Source organism: Phacochoerus africanus, chromosome 13 (genome assembly GCF_016906955.1).
Source record: "Phacochoerus africanus isolate WHEZ1 chromosome 13, ROS_Pafr_v1, whole genome shotgun sequence".
NCBI classification, from domain to species: domain Eukaryota; kingdom Metazoa; phylum Chordata; class Mammalia; order Artiodactyla; family Suidae; genus Phacochoerus; species Phacochoerus africanus.
Genome location: NC_062556.1, coordinates 5,757,520 through 5,775,177, shown reverse-complemented (window position 1 = coordinate 5,775,177; position 17,658 = coordinate 5,757,520). Strand labels below are relative to the sequence as shown.

The 17,658-nt window shown below is 46.6% G+C and overlaps 1 protein-coding gene across 1 annotated transcript in view; it reads left to right on the top strand.

Annotated features, from left to right (window-relative positions):
* The window catches only part of FLT1 (fms related receptor tyrosine kinase 1), a 173,596-nt gene that overhangs the window by 36,606 nt on the left and 119,332 nt on the right, over positions 1-17,658 (top strand). The window contains exon 4 of the mRNA XM_047756428.1: positions 13,812-13,936. Within this exon, the coding sequence (XP_047612384.1) occupies positions 13,812-13,936 (125 nt within the window). The remainder of the gene's footprint in view (positions 1-13,811; positions 13,937-17,658) is intronic.

The window sequence follows — 17,658 nt, the reverse complement described above, 5'->3', positions numbered from 1 at the left end:
CAAGCCCTGAGTTCAGCTGGCATGTTCTAGAAATTTCACCCGTAGTTCTAGATGGTACCTGCCAATTAAATGCTCAGGTCATTCCTTGAGAGAGAGAGCATTTCTTGACATTCTGTAGGCTCCAGACCAGGAAACTGTCACATGCACGCTCTCCTGGGCCACTGCTTGGCTAGCAGTCACACAAGTGCCTATCAGCCAGCACTGAGTAAACTAACCAGTCCTCAGAAGAATCAGAACGAACACACTCTTGCACAAGCCACTTGGACATGACCTAAGGCTTGGAAGAATTAGTGGTTGAGGTAGAATTATGAAATCTCAAAATGGCAGTGAAGCCCAAATAAAAGGCCAGTAAAATCGACCCTACCCTCTCATTTTCCCCTGACACATGAGACGTATGGAAAACAGTCCATCAAAACGTCATAGTTTTAAGGATTTGAAAAATCTCCTTGGTGTCACTTTTTTTTTTTTTTTTTTTTTTTTTTTAAAGAAAAACGAGCAGGGGACTTTTTCAGAAGAAATCCCCTTAAGCTGAAAAGGCTTTACGTTTCTGACATTTCATAACTTTCTTTAATAATGGTTCTGAAGCGCCAGCCCTGCCTGGAGACAGAGAGGGGCCCTGTTTTGGTCTTTGTGTTTCAAACCCCCTTCAGTCTTCCCTTTACGGTTTACCGTGTGTGCTGTTTTGTCATCTGCTGCTGTCCTCTGGGCTAACCGTGCTTCACAATGGGTGACTCATGCGATCAACACCCCTCCCTTCCTTCCTTCATCAAATATCAGTTAATACACTAATTTGAAACAACACGATCCTGCGTTCCCATTGGATTCCCGTCCCTGTTGCGCTACATGGAAGGCTTCAACTCTCTACAGACTGTGAAATCAGAAGAACGGTTCATGCTTGGGTCTTACCGCGGGGTCCGTGCTGTGCGAGGCACCCGCATCTGGTAGCGATTCCATTCTCACAAAAACCCCATGATGTCACGCCATTGTCTTCATCTCCTTTTCACAGAAGGGTTAGGTAACTGCCCAGAGCACTAGTCACAAAACAGAACTAGTCACATAACCAGTACACAGTGGAGAGGCAGCGCGGTTCTTGTCCTCAGGAATTCATGTATCTAAAACCCTTGGATTGCGAGTCGGTCTGGTTTACTGTTGTGCTACCGGGGTGGCTCCTGTTACCATCTTAGAGGCTCAGTTTCCTCATCTGCAAAACAAGAAGTGTGGTACTGGGGGTTGTCAGGAGATCCAGTGAGGTAATACCATGTGCCTACGCTTAAGGGGCCTATTGGGTAAGGACTGCTGTGGTGAAAGCCACTGTGGCTGCGCTGGGCAGAAAGTGCAAAGGGGTTCCCCCCACCTTTCAGGGGCCTTCAGTTGGTAGGGCAAGTAAGACAGGTTCCAGCGAACCCTGTTGCAAAGCCCTGTGGGAAGAGAGCAGTAAGAAAGGCACAGACGAGGGATGCTCTGCCGGGGACACCCTGCCTCGCCCCCAGCTCTTGTGCATCAAGTTAAACATGGGAAGCTCCCGAGGCTCCCCCCAAACGAGGCTTGACCTCCTTCCGCTCGGACTCCCCTCCCCAGCTCTGTGGGGTGACCAGGGGCTCATCCTGATGGGTCAGCCATGCTGGAGGTGCCCGGAAATGCTTGCTCCCTGGAAGAAACGGGAGGGGGTGTTTCATTTCTCTTGGTCTCCCGTGGCCGCCTGGGCCTTGAGGAGCAAATTGAGGACGCACGCAGGAGCCAGATCTGGGAGCAACAACTCGCATATCATGGGACTGAGTCCCCATCCCCCAAATTTCCAACTGACTCGACCTGTGCCCTGGGATGTGAGAGGGGACAGGAGTGAGTGGTAAGGACTGCGTTTAGCTTGCAGAGCCCGCCCGCCACCCTCGGTCGGCAGGGGAGGCGCTGGTCGGAAGGGCACACGTGGGAAAGGCTTCAGCGGACACCGCGTTTGCCAAGAGAATGAACGCAGCGTGGAGCGTGTCAGTAACCGCCCGGGGGTCAGAGTGAAGGTGGCGCCGTCTTACTCTTGAGTTGGCGCTTCAAGAGGGACGATGGAAACGGGAATTCCAAGCCAGTTGCTCAACCCTTGCCAGATTCATCTTCCTCATCTGCAAAGCGGGTACCTGCCCCATAGGGCTGTGAGCCTTAAGCAGTCGGATGGCTTTGTTGTTGTCATTGACAAGGAACTGAAATGTTTAAAAAGTGAAGAATTTAAAAAAAGGGAGAGAGATTCAAAAGTAAAGGAAACTAGGGGACACAAGGATGTGGGTGTCTCCTTCAAAGGTTTCCTGCGTGGGAAGGAGGTTAAACTTCATCTTTATAATCCCGGATGGCAGAGCTGCTGTTGAAGAATGAAGGCCGTCAGGACAGGCAGATTGCAGCTTGACCTAAGAAAACACTTTCTAACGTGTAAAAGCTCGCCCGCAGTGGGATGAACTGACAGGTGGTGAGTTCCCCGTGTGTCTAGGTATTCAAGGCCAGCACAGGTGCTTACCTGGTGGGATTGGACAAGATGCTGCACTGGGGCCTTTCCACTGTTGTGATTGGGGTAGACCTGGTCACTATCATTTATTGATAATCTTGCTGAGGTTCATTGCCATATAGCATCTCATTTCATCCTTCAAACCCGATGGGATAAATTCTTTTATCAGTCTCCTTTGACGGGAAAGTCGGAGAAGTTCAGTACCACAATGGAGCTTGCATACTTTGTAAGTTCCCCAAGCTAGCTTTGGACCCAGATCCACTTGGCTCTGTGGCATTTGCTCTTGCCCGCATGGCCTTGCCAGGCTTCCCCACAGCTCCCTTCAGTCTTTTTGTGCAGAACGAAATGGAGCAGGCGGGCGGTGCTGGGTTGCAGCCTGGAAGCGTTCAGGCCAGATCCAGCTGACATACGTTTTGATTGGCAGGCGCAGTGCTTTTGGTTGCCAATATTTAATAATCGGAGGAGTTCACAGAAAAATCTGATTTCCTACTTATCACTAAAAACTGGAAACTCTAGTCTCGCTGGCCTGGATTCCCACTGGGCAGCCGCTGGCTGCAGCAAGCAGGGGCGGCCCCCTCCAGACACAGCCCGGCATCTCAGCTGCCCCCGCCTCTACGGCATCGCATCCCTCGTCCCCCCGCCCCCCCCCCCCACATCAGCCTTTGCTGCCCAGCCCCGAGAGGGATGTCAGTGGGCTGCCCTCCGTGCCAGTGTTTCATGTCAATGTTAGCAAACCACGTGCTTGGGGATCGGAAAGTGCTTGTCACGTTTTCTAGAGGAAGCTGAGTCCAGAGCGTTGCAAGGTGGCAGTGCCAACCTCAGCAGAAGCCTGGCTCCCAACACCCATTGCACATGACCCTGGAGGGGACGTTGTGCTGGGAACCTGGAAGCTGCCCTCTGGGAGAACGGGTGTCCCAGTGACTGGACACCCCCTGCACTGGAGGAGGGCTGTGCTCTTGGAAGGGCTTTCTTTTCTAGACGTCAAAGAGGGACTTTCTCTGGTTTGGCCGCTCTTGGTCCTGAAGTGGTTGTGTCACAGACCCCAGAGTTCCCAGGACCATACAGGAGAGAGAGGGTCCAGTGACTCAAGCTCAATATTAACAGAGTTTCTCATCAGGCTGTCGTTTCGTGTCTCTTAAGTTCTGCCAGAAGATCCCACCTTACCCCTGTCTCTGCACCATCTTTCCTTCCTTCCATCACGTTGGTTGGGTATTTGAAGGTGAAATCATCACTCCCAAGTCATTCAGGAGGGTCATGGCCAGACTTTGGTGTGGTGCAGAATCCTCTCTAGGCCCAGGACCTGAATTCAGCTTTGGCTCAGCCGTTCATACTATTCTTGTGCTGTGGGAAGGTCTCACCTTCTCTCTAGGGCTCAGTTTCCTCTTCTGTAACACGAGAGGCAGTGTCAGGGTACCATACGAGTCCCTTAACAGATTTAGGGTTTTATGATTTAGAGGCAGAACTGGGGATAACAGGACCTGGGACATGGCCCAGAATCTTGGCAGTAGAAGGAGTTGTAGTCTTTCCATCAGAGCTGCTTGCCTTCCTTTCTCCTTCATTTCTGTTTCATTTCCTTCCTTCCATCATCCATGCCTCCATCCTTCCATCATCCATCGATCCATCCTTCTATTATCCTTCCATTATCCAGCCATCCATCCATCTATTCTCCTATTATCCATCCATCCTTCCATTATCCAGCCATCCATTCTTTCTTCCTTTCCCTTTTCTCTTCCTTCTTACCTTCCTTCCTAGCTTGTTTCTTTCTTTCCTTCTGAGATGCTTTCACTGATGAAGATGAAAATGTGACTGAGGTCATCCACTTTGTGAGCCCAGGAATCATCTAAGCATCTTGTGTGAAGACCCAGTGAGCAAGTTTCTAGGAAGCATGAGATCTGAGACCTTGGTTGCCTTCCTGGACTTAAGAGGCTAGTCAGGCATATCATCTACCCCACCCTCCACTCTTACCTAGATCATCAACTAACTTATTTAGAACTAGCCATAAGTTTAAAATTTTGTTCTCCTTCTCCAAGGCAGAATTTAGTACTTACTTTTTCCTCTAATCAACAGGAATGTTTCCTGGGGGGAGGTACCTGCGCTGCCTATGCAGGTAGACCTAGAGTCCATGGATGTGCTTTCTCAAGGAGCTGACTGCATAATGCACCCTAATTTCATTTTTTTAATGCTTCATCTACTATCTTCTCCATAAACATCTATTGACTGTGTGCCATGTGCTCAGCCTATGCTGGACACTAGGTCAAAATGATAGATTATTCAGATTGCCTGCCCCTAGATGGCCACATTTCAAGGAGCAAACTCACAGATGAAGTAAGAGGAAGAGGGGAACCTGGAATACTGTCCCTGTTCTCTTCTCTCCTTTCCTTTCTTTTTTTTTTTTTTTTTTGGTCCTTTTTAGGGCTGCACCTGCGGCATATGGAAGTTCCCAGGATAGGGGTCGAATCGGAGCTACAGCTACCAGCAATGCAGGATCTGAGCCACGTCTGCAACGTATACCACAGCTCACAGCAATGCCAGATCCTTAACTCATGGAGCGAGGCCAGGGATCGAACTTTCAACCTCATGGTTCCTAGTCAGATTCGTTTCCACTGTGCCACAAAGAGAATTCCCCTTTTCCCTTTTTTTAATTGGGTTAGTTGTCTTTGTTACTGAGTTGGTAAGAGTTCAATTTTTGTTATTAATATATTAATATATTTTATATAATTATCCTAAATACATATTCTAAATATATTCTAGACATATCATTTAGAGCTATAATTTAGATACTCTCTCTCTATATATAATCTAGATCTTAATGTTCTGGATATATATATAAACATTTATATATTCTAGATACAAGTCCCTTATCAGATACATAATTTGTGAATATTTTCTCTGTGCATTCTTTTCACTTTGTTGATAGTTGATAGTATTTTTCTTCTTCTTCTTCTTTTTTTTTTTTTTTTTTGCTTTTTAGGGCCATACCTGTGCCATATGGAATTTCTGGGGGTAGGGGTCGAATCAGAGCTACAGCTGCCTACACCACAGCCACAGCCATGCTGGATCCGAACCGCATCTGGGACCTACACCACAGCTCATGGCAGTGCCGGATCCTTAACCCACTAAGGAGGCCTGGAATCAAACCCGCATCCTTGTGGATACTAGTTGGCTTTATTTTGCTGAGCCACGAGGGGAACGCCCTCAGCAGTATTCTCCAAAGCCCAAAAGTTTTAAATTTTGAAAAGACTGATGTGTCAAAGACCAGCTGACCGTGGACTCGTGGACTTCTTTCTGACTCTTAGTCTCCCTCCACTGATCTGCACGTCTGTCTTTATGCCAGGACCACCCTGGCTTCACTGCTGTTGTTATAGTCTTAGTAGTAACTTTGAAATCGAGACACACAAATCCTCCAACTTTGTTCTTTTTCAGGATTGTTTGGGCTCTTCAGGGTCCCTTTCAATTCTGAATTTTAGCATCAGCTTCTCAGTATCTACACACAAGTCAGCTGGCGTTCAGATGGGGATTGCGTGGAATCTGTAGAGCAATTCGAGAAGCACTGCCATCTCAACAAGAGGAAGCATTCTCCCTCGTGAACACAGAATGCTTTTCTTTTTTTTAGAGCCTTAATTTCTTTGCACAATGTTCTTGCACTTTTCAAGATGTAAGTTTTACATTTCTTTTGAAAAATATTGCTAAGTATTTTATTCTTTTCGAGGCTATTATAAGTGAATTTTTTCAACTTGCATTTTCAGATTGTTTTCTGCGAGTATGTAGAATATAATTCTTTTTTGGTATATTGATTTGGAATCCTGAAATCATGCCGAACTCAATTTTTAGGTCCAATTAATAGTTTCTTGGTGGCTTCCTTAGGCATTTCTATATACAAGATCATGTCATTTGAAAATAGAGAACATTTCTTCCTTTCAAATCTGGATGCCCTTTATTTCTTTTTCGTGCCTAATGGCACAAGCTGGAATGTGCACTGCAGCCTTACTTAGTAGGATAGCCAGAACAGGCACGGAACCCCAGCACAGTGTTGAACAGAAGTGCTGAGAGCGGACAGACAACCTCGTCTAGGTCCTCATCAGGGGAAAGCATTCAGTCTTTCACTGTTAAGTGCGATGTTCGTTGTTAGGTTTTTTGATACATGCCTCGTTGGTTGAGTGTGTTTATCATGAAAGGGGCTGGTATTTTGTCAGATGCTTTTTCTGCGTCTTGTGAAAGAAACTTACGGTTTGGGGCTTTTGTTTTCCTGATAGGGTATATTAATGACATTGACTGATTTCTGGATGTGAAATCAATCTTGCATTCCTGGAACAAATCCCACTTGGTCATGGGGCATAATTCTTTTGTGAAGGGTTTGCTGGGAATGTGTTGTTTTTCTGCATTCATATTCATGAACGATATTGACCTGTAGTTTCCACATTATGTCTTTGATTTTGGTATCAGGGCAATACTGGCCTCCTAGAATGAATTGGGAAGTTTTCCCTCCTGTTCTCTTTTTTAAGAACAATAGGTGAAGAATTGCTATTAGTTCTTTAAATGTCTGGTAGAATTCACTGGGCCTGGGCTTTTCTTTATGGACAGGGTTTCGATTACTGATTCAGTACTTTTACTTACAGGTATATTCAGGGTGTCGGTTTCTTGCTTAGTTTTAGTAGTTTATGTCTTTTTAAGAACTTGTCCATTTCATCTGCTATCTAATTTATTGGCATACAATTATACTGTCTTTATAATGCCTTTTATTTCAGTAACATCAATAGTAATATCTACTGTTCCTTTTCTGATTTTATTAATTAGTCTTTTCTCCTTTTTACGTGGCTTGTGTAGCAAAAGGATTATCCGTTGTGATCATCTTTTCAAAGAACTAGCTTTCGGTTTCATGGATTTTTTTTTTCTTTTGTTTTTCTGTTCTCTAGTTCATTCCTTTCCACTCGAATCTTTATTATCATCTCCTCCCTTGTACTTCTTTTAAGTTTAGTTTGCTATTCTTTACCTAGAATCCTGAGGTGGAAAATAGGTTATTGATTTGGAATTGGCTCTCACTTTTCAATATAGGCACACCACTGTAAATTTCCCTATAAACACTGTTTGGGCTCCATCCCATAAGTTTTGGTACATGTGTCTACATCTTCCTTCTCAAAGTATTTTATAATTTTCTTTTTTTTTTTTGATTGATTAGTTACTTAGAGTATGTTGTTTAATTTCTACCTATTTATGAGTTTCCTTAGTTTCTTTCTCTTAATGATTTCTAATTTCATTACGCTGTAGTCAGAGAACATACTTTGTATTATTTCTATCCTTTTAAATTTATTGAAGTTTGTTTTGTGGCCTAGGATATAGTTTATCCTGTATGTTCCATGTGTCCTTGAGAAGAATTGTTATCCTGCTGCGATGGGTGGAGTGTTCTATTTATGTCTGTTAGGTCTAGTTCGTTATCTGTGTTGTTCAAGTCCTCTATTTTCTTTTTGATCATCTGTCTAGTTCTGTCCATTATTGAAAGATATTGAAATCCTCATCTATTGTTGTTGAGTCTTCCATTTCTCTTCATTTCTGTCCGTTTTTTCCTTTGCATATTCTGGTGCTCTGTTGTTAGTTGCATGTATATTTATAATTATTATACCTTCCTGCTGGATCGACCCTGTCATTATTTTTTAAATGCCCTCTTTATCTCTAGCAACATTTTTTTGTTTTGTTTTAAAGTCTATTTTATCTAATATTAGCATAGCTATTTCACCTTTCTTGTGGCTTCTCCAAAGCTCTGTTGTGAATTCTCAAAGGCTTTGATGGGCAGTAAAAGTCAAGAGGAAATTGCCTCTTCCTTTTTTTTTTTTTCCCTCTTATTTCAAATGAAAATTTTCACCAGTTAACAGACTGTCCTTGAGCGCCAGGTATGGTTCATAACACAAAGACTTGATGTGAAAACTTGCACGTCTAGATAGAATCCTTTTCAGGGGAGCGATTCATTAGTTTCTTATCCTCTTCACTTCATCCTCAGCAAATTTAAATCTCATCTTTCTTGGAAATAACTAGGAGTCCTCATGACCCAGGCTTAGAGGTAAGGACAATGAAATTAAAGGGAAAGGAAATCAAGAAAGGGTTTATGAAAATCATGGGAATAAACAGGTGCGAGGAACCAAGATGTTTTTACTCTTGAGCTCCTCTTCAAGTCAGAAAAGCTCCCTACCTTCATTCCTTGGGTCATTCCCTTGCCCCAAACGCAGTTAGAAGAACACCTCCGTGGTGCCATTGGGAGATGGAGTGGAAGGAGGATTGGCACGCTCGGACCTCTAGGTCTGTGGGTCTTGATGTGCTAAAGTGATGACCGATTTCAAAAGGAAAAACACATTTCATAAGTAGATGCAGAATCATTCTGAGCAAAGGTTCCCTGTTCGATCTCTCCTTGTGGCCAAGCCTGCCTGTTGTCCTGAAGGATGGCAGCCCAGCTACGCCCACTGGATGAGAAATCCTCATATTCTGTGCCAGTTTCCTGTCACTGCATTGAGTTCCAAGAGTTCAGAGCGGGGAGGGTGGCGTGACCTCTCCGTTGCTGTGCATTGGCATGAGTCCCTGGTGACAGTGTGTCTGCACCACGGGTACACCCGCAACCTCTGGAGCAGCCCTTCCTCACTCTTTCAACAACCAGCCAATTTGGTCTCAGGAAACCACTCTGCAGCGCTGGCTGGGTTTGGAAGTCATTTTTAATTTTGTGACAAAGACAAATGCGTCCTCTGGGAATAGTAAGTGGTTTTACTGGTGATATTAATGGAACCGTGACCTCTCCTGTATCTATGGTCCTGCAAAACAAAAAATGTTTGTATTAGAAGATGTCAGGCAAGTTCATTCTTAGCCCTTCCTTGAAACAAATTGCAGAGGAAATATACTATTAATAAGCCCAGAGAAGTGTGTGTGTGTGTGTGTGTGTGTGTGTGTCTACAGGCATAAGCTCAGTTGCACACACAGTGGGTTTATAATGCCTGCTACTGACTGTGTACAGATGATACGCTGTGAATTGTGCTGGGCTGGACGTAAATCACTGAAGTTTTGATATCTTTGGACGGACCGCGGTGGGCCGCGTGCTGAAATTGGTATTGGCCTTTTAAAGGCCAACAGCTATAATAAAATTCAGGGGTTTGAGGGATCCAGAGTGACCAAGGGCAAGAGGAGAGTCGAAGGCATGAAATTCAGAGGCCTGTGCTGCACTAGCCTCTTGTGTTACGATTTGGGATTGGCGGTCATTAGCCTAAAAATGACCACCCCGAGCTTGACTATTTCCTGCGGGAACTTTTTATGCCAGTGTCCTTTGTTGAATATAGTTGCTTAAGGAGACAGTAAATTAAATGTGAAGGATTTACAGTTCAGTTACATGAATTAAGCCATTTCCTGGTGTTTGTGTTTACCTTGGGAGGCACAAAGGGGACAAAAATATAGACCCACGGGAGGAAGGAAAGGAATGATGGCATCCCAAGGGTCCCTGCCCGAATGTCTACCTCAGCAGTTTTATTCAGGGGCGGAATTTCGTGCTGATGAGTGAATCTTTATATAATTAACCTTTCCTCTCTACAGATGCTGCTACGCCCACTGAGCCTTCTTAATAGACATGTAACTACTAGTGTGGAGATTAGTGTCTCTTTCTATTATATTGGACAAAACCAAAGTAAATCAAGTGCAAAACTTACATAGTTTTCCTCAAATAAAAATAGAGGGTAATTTAGAGTTTGAGTCTTAAATGCCACACCTTAAAATATGAGTAGAAAATCATACACAATCATTCTAGAAAATATGACAAATGCAGAAGAAAGTAAATAACAACCCATGACACTCAAAGATCATCATTGCTAGTGTTTGATTGTATGCATTTTGTCTTTTTTCGATGCCATTATTTGAATATAGATGTGTACTTTTCATAGTTCAGATCATGGGAGTATAATTTATGATTTTCATAGAGCCTAACTGCCCTGTCCTAAGTTCAGATCTCTCATAATAAGAAGAACATCAAGGCGTTCCCTGGTGGCACAGCAGGGTGAGGATCTGGAGTTGTCACTGCTGTGGCTTGGGTCACTTCTGTGGTGCAGGTTCAATCTCTGGCCCAAGAACCTACTTCCGCATGCTATGGGCACGGCCGAAGAAAAAAAAAAGAAATAAAATTGACAGCTAATATGTATATAGTACTATCTGCCAGGCACTATGCTAAGCACTTTACATGCAAGAATTCACATGACCCTCATAATAACCCATAATATATAATATATATTATATATATATATTATGAATATATATATATAAGAGGCAGAGTTTACAAATGAGGCACGGAGTGTTGAATGGTTTGTTCCAGGTCTCACAGCTAGTAAGGGGCAGAGCCAGGACTCGAACCCAGGGTATAAGATGTGTGCTCTTAAGAAAAAAAAAAAAAAAGCGTGTTCTTAACCACAATCCGTTGCTTCTCCCTGACCCTATGCCCCCCGCTGGCCCTGTGCTAAAGCCTGCGCCCACAGCTCTGTCCCTTGGTGAGAACCGCCTGGTCTCAGAATTCCTCCAACACTAGACGGTGTGACATTGCTTTCCCCAGGGACTTGTGACAGCCAGTCCGCCTCTGAGAAACAGTCTCCTCTACAGCCCTTCTTGTGGCAGAGGGGAGGGGTGGGAAAGGAGCTCTGGGTTCAAGGTCAAGAGAAGCCGGCCTCCAGGCTGGCTCTGTCCACGGTGAGACGGTTCACTGCACCTGTTCATGCCTCTGTTTTCTCATCGGCGCGATGACAGGGCTGGGTAGTAATTCACTCGTGTGCACGCCTTTAGGACACGTTAGGCAGAGCAGGATACGGCCAGCATCCTCTCCTCTGGGAATTCATCATCCACGGAGGAGCCAGAGAGGTGGTGTCGTAAACTTCAGAGGAGGCTGCTGGGATGCTGCCCAGGCCCCCAGGTGGGCTGGGGCCCGAGGGTGGGAGCAGGAAGGGCTGGCCTGCAACGGCTTCCCCTGGACAAGCAGCACTATGTAGGTGGCTTGTGGCTTCCAGGCTGGGCTGTGGCGACCTCTCCAGGGGCCTTCTCGTGTGTGTCCCACTCTTCAGAGGCCACAGCATGCCACATGGTTTTGGGTGCAGGTGGGGTTGGAATGTTTTAAAGAAACTACGGATGGAGCTGGAGATTCTCCTACTAAATGAAGCCAGTCAGAAATAGTGCTGCATGATACCAGTACATGCTTGTACATATGACACATGCCGTGGGATACCGCTTGTATGTGGAATCCAAAACACGGCACAGATAGGAGTTCCTTTCGTGGCGCAGCGGAAACCGCATCTGACTAGGAACCATGAGATCGCAGGTTCCATCCCCGGCCTCACTCCGTGGATTAAGGATCTGGCGTTGCTGTGGCTGTGGTGCAGGCCGGCAGCTGTAGCTCCGATTAGACCCCTAGCCTGGGAACCTCCATATGCCGTGGGTGAGGCCCTAAAAAGCCAATAATACATTAATAAAATATGGCACAGATACAGTCTGCTGGACATAGAGAACAGACGTGTGATTGCCAAGAAGGAGGGAGTGGGAATTTGGGGTTAGTAGGTGCGAACTGCTGTATTTGGAGTGGATAACGCGGTCCTGCTGTACAGCAGAGGGAACTGTGTCCAGTCACTGGGGATGAACCGCGATGAAAGATAATATGAGGAAAAGAATGTGTGTGCGTGTGATTGGGTCACTTTGCTGTACAGCAGCAATTGACAGCATTATAAGTCAACTATTATAAAAAAAATTAAAAATAAGGAAATGTATGGTGTCAGCTTCTGGAAACCAGGAGTCTGAAGTCAGGCTGGCAGCTGGGCCCTGGTCCCTCTGGAGCCTGTAAGGATCCTTGTCTGTCTCTCTTTACCTTCTGGGGGCGGCTGGCCAGCCTTGGCGTCCCTGGCTTTGCACATTTCCAGAATTTGCTTTGTCTCCGCACAGCCTTCTCCCCCTGCCTCTGTTCTCACATGGCCAGTTCTTTCGGGACACAAGGCATGTTTGGTGAGGGGCCCACTCTGCTCGGCTGAAGTCACTGTATTGGCAGTGACCCTCTTTGACCCAGAGGGGTCTTGTTCTGAAGTATTAGGGGTCAGAACACATATTTGGGGGGACACAGTTTAACCAATCACAATCCCTGTAGCCACCATTTAGTCCAGCAACCCTGGCCTCCGAAGTGCTCTTGTTTCTGTCCCCTTCGTGCTCCATTCAGCGTCCAGGATGAGCTTCCTAATGAACAGCAAGCAGGCGGGGGCCCAGGTCGTTCTTTCAGGCCCGGAGGGAGAGTTGACACAGGACTTCTTTGCATCTGGGCAGAGACGCTGGAGCCCAGGGGAGGAGAGGCTCGCACAGCATCTCAGGAAGACGGACGCCTGGGGGCAGGGACGGGCCTGACTCGCAACTTTTCTAAAAGGCTGTGTGTTCAGTGCCTAGAGGAATTGCGCAGAAGCCCAACAGGGGGTTTGAGTCCCCCCCCTGCCCCCCGAAACCAGCCAAATGCCGAACATTTTTTTTGTCGTGGCCATGCCTGCGGAAGTTTCTGTGCCAGGGACTGAACCCAAGCCACAGCAGTGACAACGCCAGATCCTTCACCCACGGAGCCACCAGGGAACTCCCAAATGCCATTCTTTGAGGGGTGGCATCTTGATGACTAGGTAAAGCCCTTTGCAGACCTCTTTGTGTGCGCTTGAACATACTTTGCTGTTAGGAGACAGATGCGCGGGGCAGGCTGGAGAAGTGGAGGACACAGGTGTGCAAGACGCGGTACTCACACCGCTTCTCCCGCCTCCCCCCTTCCCCTCCCCCAAACAGCTCGGACCAGCTCTCTCTGGTCTGCCCTCGAGGCCCACAAAACCCGAGAAGGCTGGCTTCTGTCATTCACATGCTAATCCTTTCTCCAACTTGACACCTGGCTATCCGCTGTTATCTGTGCTCCAAAGACCCAGACCGCTGCACCCACCCCCCTGACTTGTTACAAAGGCTCTGGGAGGGAGCTTCCTGAGGCACTTAGCACAGCTGGAGGGAGAAGGTTATGCAGAATATTCACCTCTTCCCCCTAGAGGTGGAAACATCCCCCCACCACCCCTCTCCCCTAGGTCCCCCTTGCAAAGTGAGGCATCAGGGCCATCAGATAGAAGGCCAAGACCTGAGTAAGGAATTCGGTTTTCTTAGAGAAGCATTCTTTTTCTGGGCAGAAACCCAGAGGGCCCAATTCCGGAGAAGAAGGTGGGTGTATGGGTTGCGTGTCACCGGCGGTGCCCACGTCGCCTCGCCAGCCGCAGTGTCTGCAGGTTCACGGTACAATCATGTATGTGTGTTTTCCTTTCTTCTCGTTCAGATACAGGTAGACCTTTCTTAGAGATGCACAGCGAGATCCCCGAGATTATAAACATGACTGAAGGCAAGGAAGTCATCATCCCCTGCCGGGTTTCCTCACCCAACATCTCTGTTACTTTAAAAAAGGTAAAACTGGGCAGTGCTCCTCTCCCGGGGGGTTTACTGCAGGAGCCTGAGGAATTGCGAGTCTTTTGCTCTCTCTGGAATAACCACCTTACAGATGCTTGGGGGCTTTCTCAGTAGACTTTTTCTCCAACAGCTTCTTAGTATCAAGTATAAATGCTGGAAGTTCTATTGTGCATGCACTTAAATGGAATAAAGTGATAACGTCGTAAGCTAAATCTATGTGAACAGTGGAAGAACTAAAATTATGAAAATGTTGATGTATTGCCACAGATTCCAATGCCTGTAAAAAAATGTCAGAAACAGCAATTCTGTTGCTTATACAAATGAATAGTCCCGATTTTTGCTAGAGGTAGAAGGGCTAGGCAGTTAAGGCTCTTGCTTTGGTTTGAGTTGGGAAGCTCCTAGTAACAAAAGATTTATCTCCTGTTGGGCATCCAAACTTAAGCTCTTAGAAAAAAAAAGGGGGGGGGGAGAAAGCTATTCTTGAGATATGTGTTCATATTATGTTGTAAATTGTGCATATGGAAAAGGAAAACGATTCAGGGTAAAATCTGATAAAGACAGGAAATTGCTGTTGTGGCTCAGTGGAAACAACCCCAACTAGTATCAGTGAGGACGCGGGTTCATTCCCAGCCTCTCTCAGTGGATCAGGGATCTGGTGTTGCCATGAGCTGTGGTGCAGATGACAGATGCAGCTCGGATCTGGCCTTGCTGTGGCTGTGGTGTAGGGTGGCAGCTGCAGGTCCGATTTGACCCCTAGCCTGGGAACCTCCATGTTACATGCCAGCTGATGCAGCTGCACCAGCATCAGGGCCACGTGAAGTCTGAGAGTTGGATAAAAGCTCCCCAAATGGAAAAGTGCAGTGCATCCTGGGAGCCTAGAGCTTTCAGGGGGCAAGCTGTCTGTCCCAGGCAGCACTTAGCACTGCGGGCATGTACAGGTGGGGACTCAGGCGGGGGTTTGGTGGTGACGAGAGTCAGGTTGGAAAAGTTTAGAGTGAATGTGGAGGTCACCTATTGACCCTGAATCCTGAAACAGGATGAGGCGTCTCCCTGTCATCCTGTATTCACTCCCATACGTTGTCAATTTAAAGCCTCAATATAGCCGCTCGGTGGCAGGTTTTGGCTTCCGTGACAACTGGGCATCATCGCCAGGAAATAAAAGTTGTTGTATGTCAGAGCTGGAAACACCAGAGGAGCCAGAAAAAACCTGAGGCTCCCAGGGAGTTAGGGGCTTCTGGGCTACACTGGGTGTTGGACCCCACCCCCACCCCACCCCCCGCCCCCTGCCCTGCTTTTGTCATCTTTTGCTAATGGTTTACTTAGTGAAGGAGGCCAGCCAGAGTGGTTAGGGCAGAGCCCAGGGCCACGCTTCCTGAATTCTTACCCCCGCCACTTACCTGCCAGGCAGACTGGCAGGTCATCATACATCCCTCAAGCAAATCGTCTGTCTGTTTTAGGAACTTTCCCAAATACCCACAGGTAAACATTTGGTGGAGATAAGAGTTTTCTCTGTTTTTCCACCCAGCTCTATAGTAATTAAAAGGAGAGAAGTATAAAATTGTTTTTCTGTTTTTTTCACTCTTCTTTTTTTGTTGCTCTTTTTTTTTTTTGTCTTTTCAGGGCCGCACCTGCAGCGTATGGAGGTTCCCATGCTAGGACCCAGGAACTGGAGCTGCAGCTGCTGGCCTACACCACAGCCACAGCAACGCCAGATCTGAGCCGCATCTGCGACTTACATCACAGCTCACAGCAACGCCAGATCCTTAACCCACTGAGTGAGGCCAGGGATGGAACCTGAATCCTCGTGGATGCTAGTCAGATGCGTTTCTGCTGAGCCACTATGGGAACTCCCCTTTTTTCACTTTTTAAAAACTTAAAAGTGTAGTTGATTTACAGTGCTGTGCCCATTTCTGTTGCGCAGCAGAATGATTCAGCCATATATATATATATATATATTTACGTTCTTTTTGCAGAGAAGCATAAAATTCTAAGGGTTTTTTTGTTTATTACATATTTATTGAAAATGTTCTAACCTAGGAGTTCCCTGGTAGCCTAGTGGTCTAGGATCCAGCATTGTCACTGCTGTGGTGCGGATTCAGTCCCTGGCCCAGAAACTTCTGCATGCTTTGGGCACAGCCAAAAAAAAAAAAAATGACAACAGCAAAAACCCCCAAACTTAACCTATTACACGTGTATGAAATTGATGTCTTTCCCTTCCATTTCTCTTACTGTCCCTTCTTTCCTAACGGGTTGTCCCCTCCTCTCCTTTGCCCCTGCCTGCACTGGCGGAGCCCTGCTCAGCTGGCGAGAGCCTCCCTGTAGGTACTGCCTTTCAGGGCTGCCCATCTGTCTGCCTCCCTCTGACACATACAGCACCTGCCCCAGCTGATAAGCTACCTAGTCTTTTGCTGTTTTAGCTCCTGTCAGCTGGAAATCAAGTTCCTTTTTCAGTGGCTACAGCCAGTGGCAGGAACGGGTAGGTGAGAAAGGGAAACACTGCAGAGGAGATTTCCATGTGTTTGTAAGTCGCGCAGAGAAGTTTGGCAGCCAGTCTGTCTTTGAGATTCAGCACATTGCTTTTGCTTTCACCTGTTTTTATAGTGTCACGGATTTCGATCCCTGGCTCGAAGTTTTCTGAGTTTTTCCTTTAATAGTTTGTTAAGTTAGAAGACAAGGTTCCCCACCCCCACCGACTGCGGAGGGTTCCTAAGTTTACGAATAGGATCCTAATTTACTAAAACGACATGCATCCTTTGATTGCTTTCCATTCTTCATAGATAGGATGCAATTCATCTCAAACCCAAGTTGCACTCTGGTGATATGTACCAATGCAGACATACCCATGGGGGAATAGAAATCTCTGCCGTAGGACCATACATCCCTGTCTGCTTCCAGAAGCAGTAAACGTAAATGATAAATGGATAGAGTGATGGGTGCATGGCTGCACCCATGCACCTTTGGCTGCCCCTACAGCATATGCAAGTTCCCGGGCCAAGGATGGAATCTGAGCAGCAGCTGCAACCTGGACAGTTGCCCTGGTGACACTGGATCTTTTAACCCACTGCGGGCTAGGGATTGAACCCGAGCCTCTGCAGTGACCCAAGTGGCTGCACTCAGATTCTTAACTCACTGTGCCACAGCGGGAACTCCGAGGGGTGTGTGTATGTGTATACTTTTTTTTTTTTTTTTTTACTTTTTAGGGCCATCCCTGTGGCATATGGAAGTTCCCAGGCTAGGAGTCAAATCGGAGCTGCAGCTGCTGGCTCACGCCACAGCTATGGCAACATCCGAGCCATGACTGCAACCTACACCACAGCTTATGGCAACGCCAAAACCCCAACCCATTGAGCAAGGCCAGGGATCAAACCCTCATCCTCATGGATACTAGTCGGATTCATTACCCCTGAGCCACAATGGAACTCCCTCCAAAGTGTACTTTTTAAAAGAAGATACAAAAGACTCGAAACTTCTTTATAGCAGTTGATGCTGTGAAGCTTGGTAATCTGTTGTGGGAAAGTGATCTGATTTTTCCCCCCCTTTTGCCAACTGGGGATAAACAACAGCAGTCATCAGACCACTGCCGCTCAAACTGGCTGGCAGTCTGCCATCAGGGGAACTTGGCTGGGCCGCTCTAGGGGCAGTGACCCTTTACAAAGTCTAATCCCACCAGAGATGGTTTGAATTGACTCCTTGGTACAGAGGAGAGGCATAGTCGGAGA